Genomic DNA, 27,668 nt, shown 5'->3' with positions numbered 1-27,668 from the left:
CAAAGATGTATAATTTTATGCAGCCCTTTTTTTCTAAAGGCATTTTGTCTTCACAGCAGACAAAGCGGTAAAGAAATTAACAAATTGATAATGTCCACTCAGGGCCGTGGTATTGTGGACACTGCTAACAGTCACCGATACCCAAGTAGCACAGAGGTAACAAAAAAAAAAAAAAAAACCTGCGCTAAAAAAAAATTACCTAACAATTTAAACGTATTGCTTATTTTGTTACAAATTCCTCATGCCTGCATGCACTAACTGGTTATTTGGCACTACAGCTTCCACATGCAGCCAGCTCATCAAAACAAACAAGCAAAGTTCAGGACGGACATGCTCCATGCATGTCACAGTAATTTGTTCTAGCAGGTGTTAGATCCAGGTGACCAGCGCTGGATAGAGGTTGTCTTTTCCCTAAAGACTAGTCTCACTTCATTTCTGATACTGCAGACAGGAATAAAACACACTGTAATAAAACTGTCTTAAACCAGGAGGCTTCAAACATGGAGACCGAAGATCGAACACCATCATAAAATGGAGCCAATGCTGCATGGGTGGAGAGAACAGAGGAGAGTAACAGTGAGGGAGGACGAGACAGACAAGCAGACATCAGATTAATACTAAACAAACAGAATGACTAAAAATGAAGACTTGGTCATCCACGTGTGAAGACGAGGACAGGTACAAGTGGGGAAAATTGGGGAACTCAGGGTAACCTTTGTGGTTTGCACTAAATACTTTCAGTTACTCTGTGTCAGCCACAGTTCGTGTGTCTTGTTCCGTTTCAGCACGTTTTTAGTGCAAATTCAGCATCTCTTAAGTCACGCAGGAAACACTTCCTTGCATTTGTTACTCTCAGGGTAGCAGGGGTAATGCTGAGACTGGAGGATTAAAATGTGAGTACTAGAACAGTTAAGACTAACTTTTGAGCTATGAAATAATTTGAAAGAGCCGGTGTATTGATAGGAACAAGTTTATTCACTTCATTTAAAGCCATAAAAGAGAAAAGAAATCTTAAAAAAAGGAAAATGAAATAAACCTGCTCACAGAGTAAAGAAAAACAACCAGCTCTCCCTTTTAAAAACCAAAGCAAAAGACATTTTTTTCCTGTAACATTATTGTAAACCACAAAAATCCTTTATTGCATTTCATGTGATTCTCTTTAAAGACCTGTAGAAAAATAAACATTCAATTAAAATTAAAATAATATCTGGTTTTGGATTATTTTATAAATCTTTAAGACTTGCTCACCTGCACAGCGTCCATTCCTGACAGTAAAGCCGTTACCACACTAAAAAGAAAAGAAAAAAAAAAAAAATAGAGGAAAAGGTTTTTATCCAAACCAAATAAGCTGATTCTGAGACGTTTTAAAAACAATTTACTTTTATTTTTTGAAAGGTAGGAGTAAAATAGCTTATAATTAAACTAACCAGAGAGAGAGAGAGATTAAGGCTTTGGTGTTGTTCAATTCACTGCTCCACTAACAGAAAAAAAAGGCGTGTTCATAATTCATGCTGGGAATTCGGGCTGTGTACCTGCGTGTCATTGGCAAGCTCAGTGGTTTCCCCTTCTTTGGGATAGGCGACTTCCAACACAGAGTTCATTTCACCAGCCTGAAGAGCTCGAGTAAAACTAGTGTTGTCTGGCCAGGAGACCTCGAGCACCTTCACCTCATCATTTCCTGGGAGTCATGAGTACAAGACACAATACTACGTTACATTTTACAAGTACAAATTTGTATTTTGGGATTAGATTTAAAAATATCTGCTGGGATGCTACCTGCCTCCTGACTATCAAACTATGTTTTACAGACTGATGTGAGAGCATCTCATCTTAATTTTAGCAAGAAAGGACATTAGCTTATATCCCAAAATTTGTAAACTTTTACCAGCCATTAGTTATAACACCAGTATCTGGTTTAAAGTAAAAAAATATCAGGGATACTATTGTTTAGCTGAGATGTCTAAAAACACCAATGACAAAGGCACACATACTGAGTTCTAGTGTTTGATAGGATAGATGCACGATCACAAAAAAAAGCTGTTTGGCCAACAATCTGCTCTAGTGTTTACTTGTGAGGTGTCTGCTGTTTTTTCAGTGTCTACAACATTTAAAAGGAAATCACCTAAACCAAAGTGGGCGACTGGCTCCATCTCACATAGATATCCAGAGCCTCCATCAATGATGCGCGTGTGAGCTCCACTCTGACTGGTGAAGACTGTCACCTTGGCACCCCGGGCGAAAGAACCAAACTGGGTGCGAGGAATGACCCGCAGCCAGTTATTGGATGATCCCTAGCAACAAGGATGTTCATGGATTATTATTCGCTAACTAATAATAATAAGACCAGTTAGTAGGTATATCATTAGGCTGTTAGTAAAAAGAAAAACAAACAAACTCTGCCCGACAAATACACACACGCACACCCACCTGCGTGACCTTAAAGACAGAGATTGGCTGCTGGGCGCTCTCCCCGTGTGCCAACAGCAGGTCCAGCTGTCCATCCCCATCCAAGTCAGTCACAGTACCACCTGTCCAGAACACACAGAGTGCTTTCACTGAACTGACCTACACATCAATGTCAATGGGGAGTCTCCCTGACAGTTATATTTCTGAGGCTCATCCAAACACAGAGGCAGTTCAGGCAACATCAACATATTTTAACAGGCTAGGATGTTCTCTAATATTTTCACATATTGATTATTGTTTTGTTACCAGGTGAAACAACACTTCAATAGAGTCACTTTTCAAGAAAGCCATAAAAATCATTCTCAATTGATTGTAATATTTTAGAAAAAAAAAAACATCTGTATATCACTATTTTGTGTCTGTATTGCCTGGGACTACACATCTAAAAGAATTGGCAACTTAATATGTGTTAGATTTTTAAACGGATATCCATTAAGATGTACCGTGCCTGTTAAATGCATAGGGAAAAACAGCACAAAATGTGCTCTGATATTAAGAGTTTACAGACCTGTTCCTCTCCCCTGTGGCTCTTCAGCGTCTCCCACATTAAGTTCCTGGATCAAAGGGTCTGCATTAGTCCTCCTTGAGACCCTGCAAAAAAGGAAACAGTCAAAAAAAATAAATAAATCTAGTAACAGTTATTTTTTAATTAACAAAGACATTTCATTGGAAATTTAACAAATACATGAAATCTAACCTGAACAGCCTATTGGGAGCATTTCCTCTGTAGGCAATATTGTTAAAGAACACCTCCAACTCCTTGTCATTATCAAAGTCAGCAGCGATGACTGTGCGAATAGGTGAGGCTTCAGCAAATCTTCCAGTAGCAATATTCTGCAAAGAAAATTGTACTTCTCTCAAGATACACTTTATTAAAACCTTTTGTTTTTGCCAATTTTGTCACTCCTCTCTTACCTGGAAACTGGAATCGCTGCGCTGCAGGAAAAGTCTGTGTGGGCCGTTCCAGTTGCCATAAACAATGTCTGTCTTTCCATCTCCATTGAAGTCAGCCAGTGCTACTCCTCTGCCATGCTGGTATTGGTCCTCCACACCTGTTTGCATGGGCACAGTGTTAAAAGCAACTAATCACAGTGCTTCTGGAATACAATTTTTTACAATAAAAAAAAAAATTAAGTAAAAGTGATCAGAGGACCTTCATATGTCTCTTATATTTAGTGCTACATCCAGGAGACTGCTAGATTAGTTTAGCATAAGGACTGGATTCTGGGGGGATAAATCAGCCTGGCTCAATAACAGTAAGACGCTCCACATACCTGAATGTCTTAAACTCACCAGTTAGCATTTTCACTTGTGTTTGATTAATATTCACATGACAGGCTGTGTTACTTCATGAGGTGTTATCCTTATGAGCCTACCAGACAGCCAGCAAATGTTATAGTAAGCTAAGCAAATAGACTGATTAAAATCAAACAGGGCATCACCTGCTACAACCTGTTGTGGTAAGGAGAGAGCTGAGTGTAAAAGCGAAGCTGTCAATTTACCAGTCAATCTACATTTCTACATACCTGGTAGAAGTGGCCAGGTGGAAATCTGGGCTTCTCTACTTAGACTGCTACCCCTATGACCCAAACCCAGATAAGCAGTAGAGGATTGATGGATAAATAAACAGTCAAACATAAAAGCCTCCAAATATTTCTAATCTCTTGGTAACTCTACAAATCATATATAAATCACATCATATCAATAAAGATGTAGTTTGATGACTATATCGATTGTGGCTCAAAGAGTTGGCAGTTCGTCTTGTAACCGGAAGGTTGCCGGTTCGAGCCCCGGCTCGGACAGTCTCGGTCGTTGTGTCCTTGGGCAAGACACTTCACCTGCTGCCTACTGGTGATGGTCAGAGGGGCCGATGGCGCAATATGGCAGCCTCGCTTCTGTCAGTCTGCCCCAGGGCAGCTGTGGCTACAACTGTAGCTGCCTCCACCAGTGTGTGAATGTGAGAGTGAATGAATAGTGGAATTGTAAAGCGCTTTGAGGGCCCCGAAAAGCGCTATATAAATGCAATCCATTATTATTATAATTTCTGGGTTTTTCCAAAGGTTGCTGCATAAGCAGAGACCACCCCCACTAACTTCTGATGCACACTCAGGCATTTTGTTCTATAAGCTGGCCTGAAATATGACACAAGCCATTCAGTTCAGAAAAGTGAAACAAAGATTCCTCCTAGCTGGCATTCACAGGGTAAAGAGCTAAAATTAGAAACCAAATAATGGAAGAGTGAGATGAGACAAAGAATACCTGATGTGAAACCATAAGTTGAAGGACAGACTGCAGAAAGTACTACTGAGTTAGGCTTCATGTTCCCTTACCACTTCATTCTCACCTGCCTGTGTTGCCATGTCAACAAAAGCCCCATTTCCATTATTCTTGAACAGGAAGTTGGGTCCATTTTCATTGTCACAGAACACATCAGACCTCGACTCGCTCAGGATTGGTCCAACGACCACACCGCGACCACCTGACCAACGAGCCAACAGCGAAGCTTTCAGTTGTTTTTGACAACTTCAAAAAAAACAAAAAAAACAAAAACAAAACCCATGTTTCAGGTAAACACTGTGACAATCTCACCTGTGTACCTGTTGACTCCGGCCTCAGCAGCTACGTCAGACAGCGCGATGATGCCCTTGCTCACATCACTGGCAGCCTCGTCCATTTCTAAGAGAGCGTGGGGGCCAACATTCCCACTGGCGTAGTTCGCCACGTAGACTGAGTAACGGCCTGTTCCCTGCACAGAAACATCAGTAACTTAGAATAACGTATAATGTACTCAAATGCAATGAGATAGAAGAAATAGGTGGGTTTACTCACCTTTCTATCAACACATGCGACTGAACGTCCCGCCATCCGATTAGCAACACCACGACGTACATTCAGCTCATCGTTGAGCAGATCTTCAAAGCGGCCATTACGAAACTTGAAGAGCTTGTCAGTGTATGTTGCTCGTCCTTGACAGAGAAAGAAAAATTATTTGGTTCCCTCAAATTACTTTGATGACACTTTAATTTCAGGATGACTTTGCAATATCATATTTACCAGAGTAGGCATTGTTTGTATTAAGAAAATAGATTTCTTCTCGTCCATCTCCATCCACATCGCAGGCGGCAACTCCAATAGCATTTCCTGCCTGGTCTCTCAGAGCATAGTATGGAGAGTTACTGTCATCAACAGCAATGTTTACCAGCTTTTTTTGAGTCCTGTCATACTTCAGCACCAGGTTGGGCCCGTTGTACCTGAGAGAAAACGTGATTTTGATTTATTTTTTAAATCACAAATTTCTGCATAAAAATCCTCACACATGGTAATACACTAACACTCACACTTACCCTGCCACCACCACTTCCAGGTCACCATCACCATCCACATCTGTCACAGCCATCCCATAGTTGAGTTGTGTGGGATTGTGCAGATTGTCAGGGGGAAGCATGGTCTGTGTAACAACCTGAAGCATGGGATTCAGGTTTTGGGCATGGGAGTGATGCCAGAGTGTCACTAGTAGGAGCAGCAGACCCGAGCCCCACATTATTCCAACCTGGCGAGACACGGAAGTCAGGAAGATATCTTGTTTTGAACAAAACTTGCAAGAAACATCTGAAACTGAGAATTATAATACAAAACAAAACAACATTTCTTAACAATTGAAACTAAATATGAAAATAGAATTATCCGAATTGATCGAAAGCGATCAAATAAGTACGTTAAAAGAAAGAAGAAAAACAAAAACATAACCACCAGACATTGTTTTAAACGTGGAGTGTTTCTGTCTAAATCTACCAACCAAAAGCCTTTAAATTCTTTAAGAAAGCTATAAAATTTCAAGACGTTAAAAAACACAAAACGCAAAAACTACTAATATGTTATTAATGCTCTCCAGCAAATACATTTTCTGTATTTCTGACTTGTTTTTCCTCCAGCGTAATGACATGCAATTCACTGATTTTAATAAAAACATGGATGAAGCCTTTTCCCCATTTTGTGCAGAGCAGAGGCGTGAGCAAGAATTCATTCCCTTCATTATGGCAATACCGTCTTACCGTATCAAGGTGTGGAGGAGAAAATGTGTCTCCTGCAGTGAAGATGATGTGTTTATAGTTGTGAAGCGAGCTTGTCAACGCCTCTATTACACAAATAAGTTTCATAAATTACAAATTTACGAAACACCTTGTGTAACGCGGAGAATACTGTCCAATCAGCGAAGAACTATCTGACCGATGAAGATGGTGACCAATGGCTGAGCTGAATTTCTGTGCACGTGTCTCTTGCACCCGAGGGTTTGGTTTGTTTGTAGTTTATGTTAAACGATGGCACAGAAAAGATGGATTCGGTAGATAGTATATTTACCATTTCTTTTGGGGAAACTCGTTGAACTACAAAGGAAAAGAAAATTCGTTGGAAAAAGGAACTAATAACCTGGTAGTTATTCCGGATTTCGGAGCGGCAGTGCTGTAGAAGAACACAATTTCCCACTACGCTTTGCGCTAGGATTTGCTTGCGTCAAGTGTGCGACGAAAGTCTGTTGTTAAACAAATCATAAACGGGTAAGTCGACAGAGTAAATTTATTTGATTTAATTACAGATTAAATATTCTGAGTGAAAATAAATGAACATGAATGAATGTAACATTAACCGCTATCTATTTTATATTTATGTCTTCATTTAAAAATATCTTTACAAGCTACACGGGAGGAAGTTTAGTTAGCTAACTGAAGCTAGTTATTCAAATCCTGTTTATTTAGAACAGTTTGCCGCGTACCTGGCTGCTTCATTCCTTAATAAAGTCTTTAAAGTAAATTTAGAGTGTTTTGAAAATCTGCGAAGGTCTGACAATGTTCATGTTCTCGTTCCTCCATGATCCAGATACTTTAACATCATTTAACCATGGAGGATGTGCAGCTTAAAGAAGACTGTGGTCCAACTCAACCAACACCTACACCTCCCTCTCAATCAAAGAGGCCAAGTCAGCCTCTGTACGTCCCCAAACAACGACTTCATGCCTCGAAAGAGAAAGCTCAGACTCAGGGAGAAGTTAAACCAAAAACCAGGCCTCGCTACACAGACAAAGCACGGAAGAACGCCAAGAACAAGAAGGACAAAGCTGGAGGAGCGAATAAACCATCGCCCGCTGGGGGAGAAGGAGATGGAGGTGAAGCGCAAAACAACGACGTTAAGCCAGATGTGAAGGAGGACCGATTACAGGGTATAGAGGCTGAGGTTAATGGGGAGTCTTCAGCCAAAGTGGAGGCAGGCGATACTGCACAGCAGGAAGAGGAGAGCTGGGACACCTTGTTCAACGATGATGGCGACTGTCTGGATCCACATCTGCTTGAAGAGGTGAGAGCTTGATTTAGGTTTTGATAATCAAAACCCAAGACAGTCCAATCCAACTTTATTTATATAGCACTTTAAAAACAACAAAGTTGACCAAAGTGCTTTCCAATAATAAAACAGAGATAACAGTTAAAAACCATACATTAAGCAGACAAAGAAATAAATATAAATACCAATAAAATAAATAAATGGAAAAAGAAGATAAAAAAATCAGTATATTAAATATTAAAACATGAGTAAAATAGACAATAAAATATACAATGAATAAAATTAACAAAATATAAAAGATTAAGAGTGACCAACAGCTGACTAAAACTGACAAGCAGACTCTGGTACTACTCCTAAAAAGCCTTCGAAAAAAAGTGTGTTTTTAAAAGTGACAAGCAGAATAATGTCCACCCAGATTCACATACACATTGCTGATAATTAACCTAAAAAATCCTATTTGATATGATGCAAAACAGATCTTTTTCTCTTCTCATCATTGTCTTCTCTCCTGCCTGCCTTGCATGCACAGCTGGCTTTGAAGGAAGGAAAAAAGAAGGAGTCAATCCAAGAGCCTAGGTTTGATTACTACAACATGGACAGAGCCAGTTATGATGATGATGATGATGATGACGTTGACCTCACAGAGGATGAACTATCTCATATTGTAGAGATCTACGATTTCCCTACAGAGTTCAAAACAGAAGACCTTCTTAAACTGTTTCAGTGCTACCAGTAAGTCTCTAACCATGTTAGAATTGTACAAACTTTGTTTTTGCCTTATATACTGTATGTCCTTTTATATTTGCAGAGATGTCAGTAAACCTCTGCATCTATTTGCATGATTCACAGTTTCAAATAATCCTTTTTTTTATCGTATACTGAGCCTTGGTGCAGCCCTGAGTTCAGCCATTGTCTGAAACCAGCTGCTGCAGCTCTTTTTTTTGTCTTGGTGCTAGCTGTGTTCTTCTAATTGGGTGGGACTGCAGGTGAGAGGGGCTTCTGTGCTCACTCCAAGATCACTGTTCCACCAGGCTGTTCTTGACATCATGCAGATGAAGTAGAAGAAACTTTTTTAATAGAGCATTTGGATGAGTACCATTGTAACAGTATATGTTAGAAAATAAGGAAAGGATAATAGGTTTACTTTAAGACAAAAAAAGTTTTTAAAAGTCTTTAGGGAGCATGGTCTTCCTTTTAGAGCTAATGCTCTGAGGGCATGTTGTGAAATATTCTTACTACCTTGTGTGATTTCTGACTGTCTTTTCAGAAAGAGAGGATTTGACATTAAATGGATTGATGACACACATGCCCTCGGCCTTTTCTCAAGCCCCATAGCAGGTAAGTAAAGCTCTGCCTCACATTTAAGGCAATTACAGTTCATTATGCTCTGCATTAAGTGTCATTGCTGTGACTCATCATCTTGCTACGATGTTGTAAGTAGAATTGTTTTAGTAAAGAAAATCCTGTCCAACAATCTTAATGCTGTTTGCTCCTGAGCTTTTTGAGATTGTGTCTCTGTTACTTGTGCCATCGTTTTTCTGACTTCAGGTTAGAAAAACACATTTTTCAGTTGTAAGGAGATATTAAACTCACCGACTATTACATTTTGTTCATTTTCCCTTTTAAGCTCGTGAAGCTCTGAGATCCAAGAATCCACTGATGAAGTTGCGACCACTTTCCAAATCTTCCTCTGCAACAAAGGCCAAAGCCCGTAGCTGCTCAGGTGCGATTGCACATATGTGTGTTTGTCATTTTTCATAATTTTGTGTTTGTATAATAATAAAGCAAATCCATATTTGTTGAGAAAACCCTTTAGCTTTATATCCAATTCTCCAGTACACTACCATTTAGTCTTTCAAGATCCTCTGCATTCTTGACTGTGGGTTTGGTTTGTGTCTGTCGCTTCCTCAGACTGAAACTGAATTTCTACTTTGAATTGAATCTCACCTATGGTGCAGCCTACACAAATAGCTGATGTTGTTGCCAGTGTTTATACTTATGCCTGGTTTGCCTGCTTTACTCTTCAATTTCTCCACTGAAATGCTGATTGGTGGTCCAGTTTCTCTCTTTGAGATGATCCGTACTCTTCCAGTCAGCTAAAGAAAATGACAGCAGAAGAAGAAATAAATGGAAATCTGTAGAATGAGCCAGTTACATATGTTACAGGCTTAATTAAGATGACGTGGTTTTGGGGTTATTGTGATGTTTGTAAAGTGTATTTTGGTGCCATCCAGGTTGTATTACACCACAAATTAAACATTTAAAGCGCTTAAAAACTGTTCTGTATCTCCCACATTTATATGTATCCTCCTTTCCTGTTGCCCCCAGACTACCTCCTGCCTGCTAAAGAGAGACCTCAGACGAGTGCAGCACTGGCTCGGAAGCTTGTGATCGGTGCCCTCGGTGTAAAGAGCAACCTCACAAAGGAGCAGCGTGAGGCAGAGAGGAAGAAACTCCAGGAAGCAAGAGGTACCGTACGTTGTACTTCTTTAGGTCTCCACTTACTTTTTGGGCTGAAGTCTCATCTTGGGTGGGCGGTTGCTAAACTAATTATGGATTCGGTAGCTTATGTGTGAGGGTCATACAGGGTGCTCAGTTAAACTGAGACGTAAGTACAAATAATTACTATCCCAATAGTTGTATCACAAAGTTACCACCACAAGTGGGAGCTGTTTTCATACTTAACTGAAGAAAGTGGAAAGTTTCAAATGTAGTGCCAAAAGAAGTCCGTCCATTGCTGTGTAGGTTACAGTAAATCTATAATCAGTAAAGCAACCATTTCCTTTCACAGATGGAAAATAAGTATATAGGGCCAGAAAACAACCGCTGGCCATCCAATGACAGTCAGTCCAGGAAGTCAGGAAGTAAAGCACACTAAAAAAAAGCTCCTTTGTTCTCAGTTTAGGCTCACTGCTGCACTACCATCAGTGAACAAATACTAAACTTGGTGTTGGAACAGATGCCATGTATGGTTCTATGTGAAGATTAATATGCAATCATCTTCAGCTCTTTACTGCTCTTCATGCGGCAAAGACAGTGATATAAATATAAGACTTTTGTTTGTCGTGTGATTTATCTTTCAGAACAAAAGCGCCTGGCAGCCAAGCAGAGGGAAGACGCTTGGGAGGGAAAGTAACTGGACAAACCTCTATTTTTTTTTCCCCTTTAAATTCCTTGAGTCAGCAGAGGCTTAAATCATTTCTGTTTCATGTAATGCTCTGGTTTTTTAGCTGGCCACTCCTTCGTACAGGCATATTTCCGAGAAATGATATTTTTTTTTCAAACTGTTTCCTGAGAGGCTTTTACCGTTTCCTTTGTCACTCAGTGTCTGACATCATAAAATGCTACATGATCAGATCACCTTCAATTATCTGTGAACTCACCGACTCACCTGGACTCTATGTATTGTAAGCACAGTCTGTAGTCAAGCACTGAAGCTAATGGTTCAGTTAACAAGTAACGCGTTAACTGAAATACTTATCTGTACACATCCTCGTGTTTGGGTTTTTAAATGTTTTAAGATATAAAAGTGACGTGACGCTTTCAGTTACATGTCACTGAAGTTCAGTCATGTTGATTCGTTAAATTTTTATGTGTCACAACATTGTTGATTTTATCCAGTTTGAGTGATTAAATTGAAGGTGGTGTCATTAAAAATTAATGCTGCATTGTTTGCAGTTTACGTTTTATCAAAGTATTAACTTACTTTTAAGCCATCGTGTCAGGTGGTTTCCGGTGTTTGAACTGATACCCGATATTATGTATAATGTTTTGCTCAACGCAGCTGCTGTTATGTATGTCCAGTAAAAAAACAAAAAAAACAAACTGCTCGACTCCGTCTGTTAAAATCTGAGCATGTGCTTAAAGACACAAGTCTAGACATTTCACGATGACAAGCAAAACTGTCATCAAAGATTTTCCTTGACATTGAAGCACCTCACTATTTTTGTGCATCACTTAAACAAATCTACCAAGATTTTCAGTTCAGCTCCTGTTTTTAGCTCCATCCATTCTTGCTCTGTTTGTTGACAAAATGTAATGACAGTACGAAGAAAAACGTGTCTCTTTATTCCTGACAAGCTTCTTTTTTTTTTTTTTTTTAAACTTTACAAAGGTAATCACTAAAGAGAGACAGTATTTATTCTAACTGTCATCAAACAGGGTTTCCCAAGAGTCAGCTTTCATAATTCAGCTTCCTCAGACACATATCTCAGGCTCCAGAGCCCTTTTTTGACAGCTGCAGGCAGACGCCTCTTCTGAGGCTTTACCCAGCAGACCACAGACCATGTGGCACTGCAGCTCATTCAGTTCCTCAGTGAATAATTACACCACTTTCAGCCAGTGTGGAGAAGGCGTTTTAAATTTGTTCTTCAAGAGATTTGTAACAAAAATCAAATTTGCTGCTAAATTAAGTTTTTTTTTAAATTTTTAATTATTTTTTACATTTTTTTAGCCCTTTCAGCCAGTCGAAATGTTCATGCACTAACAGAGCAGATTGCTGTGTACTTAAATGTTTAAAATGATTATTCCTTAAATTTTAGTAGTCCTGCAGATGACTGTGATTTATAGTTCCCCTCCTTTTAAACATCCAAATCGACCCTGTATTGCTCTAAGAGAGTTAGTTTTGTAACTGTTCAGCTCACTGGCTGTGGATGAATGAGGCACTGCCACGTGGCTCACAGTGGGCTAATTAAAGCGCTGCAGCATGAGAAAAAGTCTCATTACATATTTGTTTCCTTTCACATCAGTTCTTCTGAATGTGTATTGACACATTTATATCCATGCAGATAATGTGAAAGATGTTTTTGTAAAGCAGGTTTGAGGATTCAGTATTAGGAAGAATTTCCTTTTACAGTGTATCATTTGGTGTTTACGATGTGCTCTTTTAGAAGGTGATAAATATCTGAAAGCATGTAATAGTTTTTTCTATATAATCATGAATACCAAGGCAGGATGAAAAAGGATTAAAAAAAAGAAGCTTTTATTTAATGGGTGACTCATTAGTGTAAAAGTGGTTATATGATAAGTGATTCCATTCTCTATAATACACAATTTGATAACCTTGCAGCCTTAGAAGTACTTTAATGGTTCCTTTTTCTAGGTATCAGCGTTCAAACCATAGACTGTGTAACTGCTGCCACTTTGTGAAACATGTGCTCGAGGTGTTTTGCCAAGCCCAGCACTGGGTACACATATTATGTATTAAAAGCTATTTGTCCATCATATGAACATAAGCACAAAATTATGGAAATGCTAATTTGTAGAGTTATAAGTGGCTTGGCTTAACTTTTAAAGTACTGAAATGTTCAAATAAATGCATGAGCCATGCCAGTCTAAGTATATGCAGCTGGTACGGTGAAACTGCTCATTAAATCAGTTATTTCAGTCACTCTCTTCGCTAGCTAAGAATCTCTTCTGCAGGAACTTGTTCTTTTGTAGTGGTTGGTGATTTTTGAGCTGCTGGTAGTGAGACAACCATAGACTGCATATAAAAGATGAACATAGATGGGTGCTACTTCACAGCAGACTGTATCATATGTCATATAATTGTAGTAAAAATGCTCCAAGAGGAACCGACAACACAAACACATTAAAGATGTAAAGTCTATACAGTGAGCGGCGAGGTCAATCAAAGCATGCATTTCTTGAATTTAAAAAAATATAGTGAAAATGAGTGAAAACCAGAAAAAGTTTTAGAAAATTCGGGGAGCAATAAAGTACAATGATTGAAACATTTTTTGATTTAGGCTTTGAAAAAGTTGTTTTTATGACTTAACTTGGTAAATCTAACAGGGCAGTCTACAGGGATCGATTAGCTTCTGCAACCAGCCTCAAGTGGCCATCAATGGGACTGCAGTTTTTGGCACTATAACTGATGTGAAATGTAAAAAAAAGAAAGAATAGCAAATATTATTTTATGTTGATATGTCATCTATTAATTGTTAGACTTTATGCACTCATTGTTGGTTATAGACAGGTGTTTCTTGATCGTAGTGCACAGATGGCTCTTCTTGATGCCAAGTGCAAATGTGGACACATTTTCATAACAGACCTCCGTGTGTGCTGTTGTTCTTGCAGCTGGACTACATATAGAGTCTGTAGCTGCTCTTTACCATCATCGTGTGAGATCTGAACCCTGCCCATAATCTCATGTTTTACTGTGGCTTCACGAGGGGGTGATGTACCACAGAGCAGCCAACTGGATACCTCACACACAATCATTAGATTAACTACACAAACACAAGCCACAACTGAGAAAGAAGTGGTTTCAAGTGCCAACTCTACACAGAAATGCTACATGTTATGTCATGGAGCAAGTGAAGTGTGAGACATGGTCCAAATTAAGAAGTAATCTAATCTCCCACCACAGCAAAGGACCCTGGTGGTGAAGGGTTTCCTAGCACCAAACACTGTCAGCAAACATACCTTACATCACTCTCTTCCCTTTGTTAAAATTTGGCTTAGCAATGACACGTTTTCATTAACACCTGAAAAATCATTGTTTTTGATTTATTTCAGTAATGTTTTTAAGGTGCCATTTTGAAACAACAGGCAGCTTAGGGGCTTTTTACCTGAGGTGTCTTATGTATAATAAGGAGGAAATAGCATTGCAAAAAGTAAAAATGCCTATTTCTCTATAATAACATATGAATAACCTATTAAAGCTAACTTAAGGAAGTGTGATTATTACCTGGAAATATCTCGGGTAATTTCTGTGGTAATAATTACCACATTATTACCCTCTTGTTTCCCCCTTGTTATCCTACTATTACTGCTTTTCTTACCGAGCTGTAATAGAAAGTGCTACCATTGTTTCTATTGAACAACTACACTGATCTGGATGCATCAGAGAGCAACTTGCAGTTAATATCTTACCCAGGGATAGTTGGTTACAGACTGGAGCAGACAGGGCTCAAACTACCAACCTTTTGATTAGTAGATGACCTGCTCTACCTCATGAGCTATAGCCATATGAAGGCAGTAGAAATAAGCAGGCATTAAATAAAATAATACAATGATAACAGAATGGTAATTTGCTTAGATGTCAAGAACCACGTACATTGAAAAAGTCAAAGTAGTGTCTTGGTTTTATGGAACAAATGGGTTGTATGATAATAAACACGTGAAGGTCTTAATAACAGGTCCAGACATTGGAGCCACAGACACTGAAATGACTTGTTCAGGGAGTTATTTTTTGTTTTCAAATTTTCTAAAACTTACAGATCTAATTTACCTGGATTCAGACCTTTATCAGACCTTTACCAATCCCCCCACTCCACTGAGCTGACTCACTGAATTGATTGAAAATGACAAATGCCGGCAGCACAGTCATGTTAGCACTATTGCTTCAGTGTGTTAAGGAAGCGGTCCTCAACCCCCGGGCCATGGACCGGTACTGGGTCGTGAGTTGTTTGGTACCGGGCCGCGAGAGTTGAGCTTGGGTGTGAAATAAATGGTTTTCAGGGTTTTTATCAGTTTTAACAGGGTTTTTTTTTTATCGGTTTTTACACTTGGAGAAACAAATTTCCCACGTGTGGGACTAATAAAGGTTATCTTATTATCTTATCTTTAGCGTTATTTTTTTCATTAACTTGGTTTCCTGGGTCTCTTTCCGTGTGTTATGAATAAATCTTCTTTTTTTGATACCGGTTGTATTTTGTTGTATTTATCCGCAACACCTTAAAGCCCAGTCTGTGAAAATGTTGTCGGACACAAACTGGTCCGTGGCGCAAAAAAGGTTGGGGACCGCTGCGTTAAGCCTCTAGGTTTGAATCTACTGGCTGGCTGGGGTCCTTATGTGTGGAGTTTGTATGTTCTCCCTGTGCCTGTGTAGGTTCTCTCTTGGTGTCCTGGCTTCCTCCCACAGTTTAAAGACGTTATGTTATTTTCTAATAACCTTATTTCATAATAACAAATTCTAAATTAGACATAAGTGCAAATGGTTGTCTGTCTCTCTGTGATCCCTGCAACACATTGGGTTTGCCCTACTTAGCCCCCTATGACGGCTGGGATATGCTCCAGCCCCCCCGTGACCCTGAATCGGATAAGTTGAAGAAAATGAATAAATGGAAGGAGTGTCTACAGCCTGCTGATGCACTACCACCCCAGATGCAGTCACAATCTGCAATGCAGATTTGCATCATGTTTATGTCACCTTTACCGACTTTGTATTTGATTTTAATTTACCACTTTATTTATATAGTTTTATATGGCACCAGCTCATAAAATGGAAAGAAAAAAGGCCAAAGTGAGTCATTTATTTAAAGCATAGCCTATGTAATGTGACAGAGGGTAACTGTGAGAATTTCCAGTGTTTCTATGTATTCCTCAGTGGAAATATGGTGGAAACAACAATAAAACGCCGCTTAGCTCACGCTCCCAGGAAAAGGATGGGAAACCCAGCAACTTTAATCATCTTAGATCTTTTTAAAATCTGCTGAAGAAGCTGAAGCAACTTGGTTAGACTCGCATAAGGCACTGCATGAACTTCAAGAATCTCTTTTAGCCTATTAGGCAATTCTCCAAACCTTCTACAGAAACTGTAACATCAACTCTGCTTAATTATTATTATATCCTTAAACACGGCCTAATTATTCTCTGCTTTCTGCATTATAAATGTCTGCGGTCAAATAATAATGCCTCAAATGACAGTTTTCAATCTGACATTTATTCTTTCTCTACCATTACCAAGTACTGACGCAATACTGTGGTACAACCAGATCTCGTCTGTTGTTCCCAATGTTAAACAGGTAAAGAACAAACAAAGTGGAGATAGTTATCATAATAAAATTAACAATACAAACAGCTTTCAACTCAAAAGTACATTAAAATTCTGCATAAATTAGAGACCTTAAGAACATTATTCCAGAGAGGTAATATAAAACTGTACATGACAATACATTTGCAATACATTACAATATTTATTCAAAACAGGCAAAATAGCACCATGAAAAATAAATCTCATTTAAAACCAAAAACCACACAGCTGTAACAATAAATGCTACATTTTGCAGTGTGATGATGGAAAGCACAGTAAGCAGGTACAGAGATTTATGGACTACAGTCTGGTGATGTACTGCAAAGTTGTTCTCATATGCCTTCATGTTACTTTTTAGTCAAGGTAAGTGTTAAAACATCAAGTTCTGAAAATTGTAAACTATTGTATGTCTATTATGGTGTCATGATGCTTATGATATCTGACTTTAATGTGTTTTTTTTCTTGTTTAAACATTTTTTTCCTTTAATCTCTTTGACTTTCTAACAACAAAACTCATTGCTGATCATAATCAGTCACAGGATACTGTTTTTCATTTTTAATAAAGTCACTCCATCCCTCCCAAATCATTCCTGTGTACAGACCCTCCTCTCTCTGATCCCCACCTCTTTGTTTACTGGCAAGTAATTATCATTCACCCTCCCTCCCCATATATGTTGAGGTGTGATGAGGAGTTCTACAGTTGTTCTGTTAACAGATTTGGGTCTCCCATAATTCACAGGAAGTTGTTGGAGATCTGACGCTGGTGGTCGAACAAGTCCTCCGCCTCAGCGCTGTATGCGTCGCCTGATAAAAACACAACAAAGAAGATAAGAGTCAGAATCAGTCAGGAAAGTATTGAAACAGAGAGAATTTAGTAAAAGACATGTTACCTGCATGGCATCCAAACATGTAAACCCGAGCTCCATCGTACTTGCAGCGGCAGCGCATCACATTGTTCTGGAAATCAGACTCAGCCATGTCTAAAGACGGGTTCACATCCACCTGAGTAAGAAACAGGACAGATGATTGGACTGAAAGTCAGTCATCTTCATAACAAATAGAGTTTCATTTTGAAACAGAAGAATTATTAAAAAAAGATAAAAAGCACAATGTAATCCTTTTGCTAGATGGAGAAATCGGCATCGCTATAATTCACCAGCAACCCCTGTTCTTGCTTTAGATGCTCTAGATTTGATTACCACCACCACCACCACCACCACAAACAACAACAACAACAACAAATAACCCACTTCTGTATACTGTGATGGCTTGTACATAACTACAACCTTCCCTATGCCTTTTTCAAAGATTGTACTGCAATTTGTGGCTGCATTGTACATAGTGTCTCGACAGTTTTTGAACCACTGCAAGCATTTAGAGTATCCCAGGTCATCACTGCGATACACGGAACATTATATATCCACCATCAAAGCTTGAAATCTGCATTAAACGCACAGTTAGGAGGGGTTTAGTTACACATATGATAACGAGGATGTTTTACCACGTTTTCATTTAATATTTATTATTGCAGCAACATTGACTAAACGTATTTAAGTAGCACCAATTAAATTTAAATCAAAGAATTTCATGCATCGTGCTGTCTTGCACATTTCTGATAATGCTCTGCTATGCTAACATTTTAAACAACTACTTTATGTATTGGTAAGACTGTATACTTCATGTGCACAATTTACTCAGGCCATGTGTCTTCTTTTTCATCTTCTTTGTATTGTTATTATTTAATGCATGTATATTAATCATGTAGCCAGAGTTGGGCAGCTGTTAGTTCAGTTTATACTGGAAATACGGGTGGGTGTTTGCATGGGATTGATAGTAAAAGCAACATTCTGTCTAGACTTGAAATGCTGCAAAGGGTGTCTTTTAATAAAGTAAGGGAGTGAAAGTAGCAGTTCTCCTCAGATAATTTTGAAACAACAGGTTTTCATGGGGCCCTACTGAGAAGCCACAGGATTATTGTTTTCACCTTTTCTATATGACCAGTGATGTTATATATTTTGGGTTCAAGCGATGCATGACATCACTTTCCACTGCTATCTCTGTAGAGGACAAAAGACCCAGAAAGGCAGATGATAGTGTTGGGTTTGGATTCAAGTCGCAGCCTACCATTAGACCGTAACCATGGTTGGTTGCCATGGTTTGTTGTTTTCCACCCTGTCTGTCTGCCATATATAAGGAAAGCACACAAATGAATTTTCCTGGTGCACACATCAAACAGATAACGTGACCACATATTCAATAAAGTAACCCACTTTCATTTTTTACATACTGTATAAATGTTGTGGTTACAATTATATTCACAGACAAAGATTTAAGATGCAGAATTTTCATAATTATGAATTTATAATGTGCAGTATTACATATATATATATATATATATATAACAACTGGTCCTAAAAGCACATTGGGACCAGCCAATGATGTCAGCACATATTTTGTAAAACACCACGTTAACTTAGTGGCAGCTGATATCCCATTAAATGCTCTTGTAATAATGTGAAACAAAGGACTCTTAGCCTGTTTTACAGAACAATGAAAGGCTGTCACAGTCATGTAAAAGACTATGAGGTTGATTTTTAAATAACAACCCAATAAGGAGTAATCAGGCTGAGGTGGACGTGACTCATCAGCTTAATGTATGGTCTTAAAAATGGCTGCCACGCTGTGAATCACGGTGAAGGCTGCACAAGAAAAAGCAAGGCTCTACGCCCTTCCTTAATCTCTCACTTCTTACACAAATTTATGAGCAGCTCAACTACTGTTACGCCACAATCTCGACCACAAAGTGCTGCATCGTGGCAGCACTGCATCTGTGCTTTATGTGGGTTTATCTCTCAAGAAGTGGCTCGTCACATGTGCGCAGGCTCATGTGGACACAGAAGGACCACTCCTGCGTGTAGTTTACATAAAGTCCACGTAGGCACATGCAAGTCTAACTCTGGCATCTTGATTTCATGTAAACACTCTGAAAATGATTAGAAACTGTAAACATCGTTGCTTTTCTGCCACTAAAATGTCCAGAAAAAAATAGAACAAATGACAGAGAGAACAAGAGGACAGATGAGAAGGTCGCCACACAGCGGCACACGGCATGTCTAGAAACAGACGTGATAGAGCACTAAAACTTGTACAAATGCAAAGTGCTGACAGAGCTTTTCCACCGCCAATAAGTCCGTACTTTCTAAGAGGGTGGACTAATAGCAGGTCTACTTTCTATATAAATCCAGACTAAATTCACTTTCTCTAAATACACACACACCCTTGAAACTACATATATACTGTACACCTGAATGGCTGGAAACACAGCCAAGAGCCACTTAGCTAAAATTATAGTGTTTTATCTGTGCTTTTATCTCATGTGTGCCTTCAGATGTTGAAACACAAACGTCTGTGTTTGCTCTGCTCTCTATTTTTCGCTTTCATGCCTGATCTGAGAAGTTGTGTAAGCTACTGAGATCACTGATGCTATTTCAGCATGAAGATTAAGTGTGGATTACTTTTTGTTCTGCACTTTCACTGGACTAACAGTTTCACCATGAGCTCAGCACAAAGTAAACAAATTAGTCAAGCGATAATATATTTTTGTGTCTTAAAACAAACTGACCTGAAAGATGTATTCACCAGGTCGTATGTCTGTGATGTCCACCCACTGACAGTCAATGTCATGCCGGTAGGTGTCCCAGCAGCCAACTGAGATTCCCTGTTGTCCCATGTTATAACAGGAATATCGCTTATGGAGACCTAGAGGGACAAAAAAATAGTTGGAGAGACTTTAAACGTAAATTTTCTTTGCTGTCAGTCGCTGTGGATTTGAGGTCTGAAGTTAAAATAACATAATTTATAAAACAAGTCTTTTTTGGCGTTTCCTCTAAATGAATAGAAAGGATCTGCATAAAGCTGTCTGGCCTCTCAGAAACCAAGATCTATTTAGGCTTGGCTTCTGATCTTACAGCCTGACTTTGAGCACTCATTATAGGATTTCAGCTTTGCATTTTTATGTATTCTTGATTCTTTCTTGTCTGTCACGATTCTGCTCTTTTTTGTTTTCACATTTCCACACAAAGAACAAATGAATGTATTAGTAATCTCTATTAATATCTTACCATCAGGACAGTAGGTGTCCTCCAGACAGAAGCTGGCTTTGTGACCTTCAGCTACCTTTGTCCCATTGAGTGTGAGCAGATCATAGTGGGTAAACACCTCAATGCTGTGGTAGTGTCTGAAAGAAGGCAAATAAACAATGAAATACATAAAAAAGAGAGAGAACAAAACTAAGAAAGACTTGCTGCTGTTTTATTTTCCAACTACACAATTTATGGACAAGAATCCTAGCGTCAACTTGAAATTCAGCAGCTATAAATCCTGTGATGTTGTTCTTAAGGTGTCAGATGAACACAGGAAAAAGTTGTAAAAAAGCAAAAGAGAACAGACAAATATCAGTTTGGTGTCCTCTCATTACAGAACCATTCCCAGAGCAAATCCTATCAAAACTCAAAGTCAAACCATGTGTTCTCTGGTCGGGGAGGTAGTGACTGGGTTGTGGCTGGGAGACACAACGAGCTGTGCCTCTCGTTTTGGGACACACAACCACAACCGCCAAGATAAGAAGCCAGGCTGCTCTGAGTGCAGTCATGGCTCTGACTCTAACAATTGGGTGACCAGTGAGAAGGATGTTTATTGTAAACAGTATTTTGGAGGATAAAACATTATGTTCATTGTGCTAAATAACAGACTTTTATACATGTTTCGTTATTTATAGTGCAAAACCCAGTGATCCAGTTTCACTTACTAAATCTTAATGTCCCATTTATCTTTCCCTGCTGACATTTAATTTTTTGACCTCTGCTAGCTGTGTTTACTATAAAATGCTTTTGTTTTGCATCACCTCATAATACCCTGTGCTGCACCATAGAGGAGGTTATGGTACTTTTCTTTTCCAGCCAAAGACTGCAGCACATAGTTACTCCCTATCTGCTTGGAGGCATAAAATAAGCAGCTACAGTTTTAAATGAAAACCTTGAAGCTCAGTTAAATGGCACATTGGCTTCTAAATGCCTGCTTTAGTTCTTACCTGTGGCACTGGTGCCATACCCAACTTTCTCTTGGGGCTCGTGGTCGGAAGTCGGCACGACCCATGTTCATAATGCGGGAGGAGAAGCGTAGCAGGCGGCGGTGTCCGTAGGGCCAGTTCATTCTGGCGGCAGAGGAGGACAGGCAGTTTTCCTCGTTAGCACAAGTCAGAAGGTGAAGAGGCCGATCCTCGATGTAAGCAGTCTCTTGGACGAGCTGTGCATCCAGTACAAGGTCAGGAGCAGCTGCACGAATCAAAGAGTTTTATTGTTAACTTTCCCTTCCAATTTGGCACTGTGCTGCACTGGAAACATCACTAAAAGTGCAGTTGTGTCCACGTGTTTGCCAGTTCTAGACTTACTTTCTACACATGTGACTCCTGCTGCCCTGCCATCTCCCCCTCTTGGACAGTAGACGTGTGCATTTCTGCGGCACTGCTGAATAGACATCTCAGTGCCAATGCAATGTGTCCCACTGAGCAACACCTCACCAGCATCTGTGGATCCAGGCCAGTACCAAGTCTCCTGCACAGAAGAAAAAATATTCAAAGAAAAATCCCCAGAAGTCATTTGTGCTTTGAAATATTATAACAAGAATTGTTAAAAAATGGCACTGCGGAAGGCAAATAGGAGCTTCTGCTGCAAACAGAGAAGCACCATTTTTTATAGGATCTATCAGTACATATTATCACATTTTCCACTCTTTTTCACAATTTTGAAACTGCCTGTTAAATGTTCTCGGTGGCCTTTTCCATGCAAAAGTCTATTTTCAGTTTGTTTGCTCTGTGACTTTCTCCCAATCTCTCTTCGGCTTACTTTCCCTCTTTTATTTTCAGTGCGCTGGAAGTGGACGTCTGAGAAGCCTGTAATTACCTCAGGCCTCAGTAATAACACAGCACAGGCACACAAACAGTAGGATGGAGAGAAAGCGGGGAAATGGGAGCACACATAACAAAAGCTTAGAGACAAAAAGGACGGAATCAGAGGAAAACATCAACAAAGGGAATTCTGTTTTTTTCCACCTGATGAGCACTTGAGGCAAAGCCCAAGCCAAGCTGACGACAGACCACCATGGCCTCATTCAGGCCCCAGTTTTCACTGCAGACAGAGCCCCAGCGTTTCACTCCTCCGATTTCCATCAGCACCTCCACACGGCCCTGCGATGGTTCTCTGCCTCCTGCCAGACGCACCTAAAAGTGAAAGGAGTAAGAAAGTGTTTCCTGTTGTATGCTTAAATGTTGATATGTGTGTACTTTGTTTGTGTGGGTTTCTCACCGTGGCTTCCATTCCAGTTTTTGGGACGTTGCAGCGGACTGCCACATCCTGGCTGTGTTTGCAAGTGTAAAGAGGCACTGGTCTGGAGTGGCACTCGGTAATTGACTTCTCCCTGCCTGTGCACTGGACACTGTTCATGTGGATGAGACCAGTACCTACAGCATAACGGGGTAGCAGTTGACTGATTGCAAATTAAAAGAGCGACACAGACATAAAAATCCCTGAAACCTGATGGCTCAAGTGCAGCAGATGAGCAAAGAGAAGGATTAAAAGCCCAGACATGAATGGGACCTGTGATGTGGCTCTGAAAGCCAAATTACTGTACACTCCGTCATGCACGTCGCACACCAGGGCTGCTCTTTATAACTCAAAAATAGATGTCAAAATAGCAAAATGGAGCAAAATCTTTGAACACATCTATGTTTGCGTAGGTGTATGGGGCCCAGGGTAAAGCCCATTAAAGCCCTATAATTTAGTCTTAAATAGCTAATGATGTCATCAAACCTAGTTTTGAGTTGCTGTTCTCTTCTGACTGCAGAACCATGGGACCTCACATGGACTCATGCCTTATATGTTTACACAACTCATAAACTAGCATAAGACGCTAAAAGGCACAATGCCCCATGCTGAAATGTAACCATAGCACCTAGTTTAATAGAGCCTTTAAAGTAACACTCACATGCTTTCCATGAATTACTTAATTAAGTAAAGTAGAGAGAAGGAAATGCTCCCACCATTATAGGACATGCTATGTGCTTATTTGGGCAGAAAGATAATGGGAGGAAATAAATGTGATTACAGAGTTACTGCAGAGGTATGGCAAGAAAAAGTGTCAATAACAAAGTGTGAGAAAGGGCCTATTTTGTTCCCTGGCTGAAAAAAGCATTACTGCCAGACACTTTGGTGGCTATATTTTTACGCCCACAACAAAAGCATTACTATTATAATTACAACTGAGTGTTTGGTCAGGCACTGATTGCCTGACATCCCAGTTTCAAAGCTGCGCTAACTTTTCACATACATATATGTTTATTTTGACAACAACACATGCAGTTTTTTTCATCAGTGGAACTTCATAGCATTGTTTACACTTGTCTAAGTGGTCATGGGTAAAGTTCTTCAACAATCAGCGTCTCTGATAGAAGTGGAAGTGAGGCAGTAAATATTTTCTCTGGGTTTATTTGTCTGCTCAGGTCCACGATTCTTGGAGTGCAGCAACAGACATTTAGATAGAAAAGTGTTTAGTCTAAAGGAATCGCTGAAATAAACTAATCGTACTTAGGATGCACTGATTCAAAGTCTGCACCACATCTTTTATGGTTATCATATCAGCAGCTCGTGGCCTTTTTTTTAATCCTCTCTGTGATTTCATAAATGAGGTTATCTTTTTTACTAATAAAGACAAATAAAACCTGCTTTTGGTTTTGTTCAAACACACAAACATCTCCCACAGTGACCTTCCAAGTCATGGTGAATAAAGTTCACTGCACCAGAAAGACATCAAAGTACTGCTTGACTGTATGCAAACTATGTGTGTGGCTATGTATCTTACCCTGTCCCAGCTGAGCCTGGGTCAGTGCCTCTTTGGCAGTCCCAAAACCCAGCTCTCTGCAGACCACGCTGGCTGCAGGTAAGTCCCACAGATGGTCACATATGGTGCCCCACTTGCCTTCTTTCAGCACCTCAACGCGGCCCTCCCCGAGACGGGGCCCGGCCTTCAGACGCACAACAGGCTGGAAGAAAAAAGTGCAAGTTTTAGTGAGGTGTTTCTGAATCAATTTGGAAATTTTACATTTAAAGCATGTTCACATTTGGATGCTACATTTTCTCATTTCTCATTAAACTCAGTTTCTTGCTGAAAAGCAAAGGGACAGTTAGCATAAAAACAGGAAACAGGAGTAAACTACAAACTAAAAAAACTTTTAAAAAAAAGCAAAATATGTTTTTTGGACTCAAAGGCATACAGTGCTTTGAACAAAATCTTTGCTCCCTTCCTGGTTTCTTAGATTTTAAAAAACTGGTCAAATACATGTTCAAATCATGAACACGTTATTTTAGACAAAGTTAACTCGAGTAAAAACAAAATGCTTTTTTAAAACGATGCTTTCATTTATTAAGGGGAAAAAAGCTCTTTAAACCTGCCTAGACTTCTATGAAAAAGTGACTGCTCCCTCTTATTAAATCATAAACTAACTGTGATTAACCATATTTTTTTAAAGCCGAGTTGAATCATGAATTGTCTTAAATATAACCTGTCTGACAACGCAACGTGCCAGGAGCTAAAGAAACTTAAAAACAGCAGAGATACATATTCAGTCAGTCTCTTAGTCTGCAAGGGTCACAAAGTCATTTCTAAGGCTTTGGGACTCCAGTCAACCATAGAGAGAGTCATTATCCACAAATGGAGAAAACGTGAAACAGAAACCTTCCCAGGACTGGCCGGCCTCAAAGAAATGAGTCTTTGCATCAATGACTCATTTAGGAGGTCACAAAAGAACTCGCAACAACATTATTCACATAGGGTGAGCTGGGTTTGGATAGTTTTTCCCCTTCATCGTTGAAATACTGCATTTGTATTCACTCATGTTTGTCTAATATTAAAATTTGTTTAGTGTTAAGTGTGACAAATATATAAAAAAAACAAAAAAAAAAAATAACTGAGAAGTCAGGAAGAGGGCAAATACTTTTCACACCTATAAGAAGACTTTTGTGTAAAGGTATGTGCTCAAAGTATCAGACTGTGACCCCTGTGATTTTGTACAGATAAAGAAATACCTACAATATGTACATGGTCAACTGGCAGGGAAAATTAAGCAGGACAATATTAGTCATAGTAACCCAGTAATTGTATACAAAAGTGTCTCTTGCCACCAAGGAAGACGGGGCAGTGGGGGGGCCTCTGAGGCCAAAAGCTGATTCATACACACAGAGTATACCATAGAGTATACCATAGAGTATACTATAGGCCCTTTATATAGAACTTCCTTGTTACCACTACATGGAGACCATACTGTATGTAATGTGATAAAAATCTTCTCATTTACCACTTAAAAAGAAAACCACTGAGCATTTTTCCCAAAAGGCTTAAGCTGCGTCCACACTGGAAGTGACTCACTTGGGACGTGTTACTTTGAAGCTAATGTTTGAAGTGCTGGGTGCCTAGGTAAATCTGGCCTGGGTGTATTTCATATATCAGACTGCAGCATCTTGTGACATTGAGAAAAGTAGATCACTCGTAGTTTTTTACAGTAATTCGCCTTCTGTGGTCTCTGGTCACCAAGTCACTGAAAAGTGGTTCCACTGTAGACACAGCTTAAGGTTTTAATTTGAACACTTCCAGTCTGTATTTGTCATATTCCACCCCGACACTAACCGGCACTGCAGGCGGTGCAGGTGCTCTGCCGTTGCGCGCGAACTGGGATCCGGGTACACAACGGACCACGGCGTGCATGCCCCCTCTGCATGGGACATCGCTCCTGGCCAGGGACAGCAGGGCCTGACACTGTGACAAAGATGTTTCCACACCCTGACACTGCACCTTCTCCACCCAGTAACCCTTCTTACTGATCTGTGTCCTCAGCCTGAGTGATTCAAAGAAGAAATGGAATGAGACGACACATTATAACTATGATTTGGTGCTCGAGTTGTATCCTTTAAAAAGCAGATGCTGATTTTACCTGGAGGAAGGATCAGCCAGCTTGGAGTCCCACAGTTTCCTAAAACACAGAGAACATTATAGTCATGAATGTTCAGTCATGTGCATCTTTACATCGAGTAGACTAAACAATCTGCTGTCCTACATACTCCCACAGTCTACCCCTGTGCTTCTCCTGTACAGTCTCCTTTTCAGTCACCTTCTTGTTTCTTCCCTGAAATCCCTGCTTCTTCCATTCTGTTCATCAAAGATTAAGTAAACCAGCTGAAACTATAAATATGAAGGAGACACAACATCCTTGACAGGGCATTTGTTCCCTAGTTAAACATATGTCAGAAAGACAGAGAGGAGGAGATTTAGAATAACGGATAACAAAGTTTCCTTTTTCTTTCATTTTTCCTCTAAAATCATCCCCTCCTTCTTGTGTCTTTTTTAGAGCTTCTATTCCTACGTTCATGGATATTTCAGTTTCAGTGTTTGCCTATATGTCTAGTGTGGACGTCTGGTTTGAGGAGTCCACGTGGAAAAGAAACTAAACATATGAATAGTCCACTATATATTAATCCCAGCGGGAATCCTTATTGAGGTCTGCCAACTTCAACAGGCTTTCCAAACTCTGTCTAGTTTTATGGGTATTACCTTAAACTAGAATCCAAAGAGGAAATATTGTCTATGCACAAAATGGGCTCCCTTAAATCTGGAAACAGACACATTAGCGCTGACCACTTGTATTAGACAGTGTGACCACAGACAGGTGCAGCGCGACTGACGCCCTTCATGAATGTGCCTGAATTAAATGACTCAAAACCAAGTATAACCAGGAGGAGTTTACACTAAAACCAGATTTGTGATGCAATTAAATATTTGGCATACTGGAAAAGGGAGATGTTTCCTCTCCGGGAGAACCTCGGTATCCTGCTTTTCCGAGTGCTTTCATGCACAGTCCCAATATTAGAAGAGAAATGTCTTTGATGCTGGAAGCACTTATAATGAAAACTAATAGAAATCCTGAGCCAGAAAACTACTGTGTGGAACATTTGCACCACAAGTCATTTACAGTCTAACAAAAGGCAGTCTGTGGAGGGAAAATGGT

General features: G+C 39.7%; 3 protein-coding genes across 4 annotated transcripts in view; 1 reads left to right on the top strand and 2 right to left on the bottom strand.

The window, feature by feature from the left end:
• Positions 1-295: 295 nt before the first annotated feature.
• On the bottom strand, positions 296-6,685 carry crtac1a (cartilage acidic protein 1a). 2 transcript variants are annotated; one of them, XM_042221627.1, is made up of 14 exons: positions 6,519-6,685; positions 5,811-6,016; positions 5,521-5,717; positions 5,296-5,432; positions 5,056-5,212; positions 4,811-4,945; positions 3,382-3,518; positions 3,164-3,300; positions 2,975-3,057; positions 2,428-2,528; positions 2,123-2,291; positions 1,533-1,678; positions 1,249-1,288; positions 296-543 (listed from the first exon to the last, which is right to left on the bottom strand). In XM_042221627.1, exons 1-14 carry the CDS (start codon positions 6,621-6,623, stop codon positions 425-427), a joined length of 1,869 nt encoding a protein of 622 aa, XP_042077561.1. In that variant the 5' UTR covers positions 6,624-6,685; the 3' UTR covers positions 296-424. The 2 variants fall into 2 exon arrangements, with proteins under 2 accessions (XP_042077561.1, XP_005951270.1); XM_005951208.3 differs by lacking the exon at positions 296-543 and adding an exon at positions 1,105-1,167 and having other exon boundaries at positions 6,519-6,684.
• Positions 6,686-6,804: 119 nt separating this feature from the next.
• r3hcc1l (R3H domain and coiled-coil containing 1-like) lies at positions 6,805-11,625 on the top strand. The gene is made up of 7 exons (XM_005951207.3): positions 6,805-7,022; positions 7,342-7,815; positions 8,330-8,532; positions 9,068-9,138; positions 9,428-9,523; positions 10,129-10,269; positions 10,884-11,625. Exons 2-7 carry the CDS (start codon positions 7,363-7,365, stop codon positions 10,934-10,936), a joined length of 1,017 nt encoding a protein of 338 aa, XP_005951269.1. The 5' UTR covers positions 6,805-7,022; positions 7,342-7,362; the 3' UTR covers positions 10,937-11,625.
• Positions 11,626-16,446: 4,821 nt separating this feature from the next.
• The window catches only part of LOC102299380 (lysyl oxidase homolog 4), an 18,640-nt gene continuing 7,418 nt past the window's right edge, over positions 16,447-27,668 (bottom strand). Inside the window, 11 exon segments of the mRNA XM_014330693.1 lie at positions 16,447-17,362; positions 17,449-17,560; positions 20,181-20,317; positions 20,680-20,795; positions 21,648-21,891; positions 22,008-22,170; positions 22,668-22,835; positions 22,921-23,075; positions 24,473-24,653; positions 26,294-26,501; positions 26,598-26,636. Coding sequence (XP_014186179.1) covers positions 17,292-17,362; positions 17,449-17,560; positions 20,181-20,317; positions 20,680-20,795; positions 21,648-21,891; positions 22,008-22,170; positions 22,668-22,835; positions 22,921-23,075; positions 24,473-24,653; positions 26,294-26,501; positions 26,598-26,636 — 1,594 coding nt within the window. The 3' untranslated portion in view covers positions 16,447-17,291.

This window comes from Haplochromis burtoni, unplaced genomic scaffold, assembly GCF_018398535.1.
Source record: "Haplochromis burtoni strain Fernald_Lab_line unplaced genomic scaffold, NCSU_Asbu1 Contig_70, whole genome shotgun sequence".
NCBI lineage: Eukaryota > Metazoa > Chordata > Actinopteri > Cichliformes > Cichlidae > Haplochromis > Haplochromis burtoni.
This window is presented reverse-complemented; position numbering and strand designations above follow the sequence as displayed.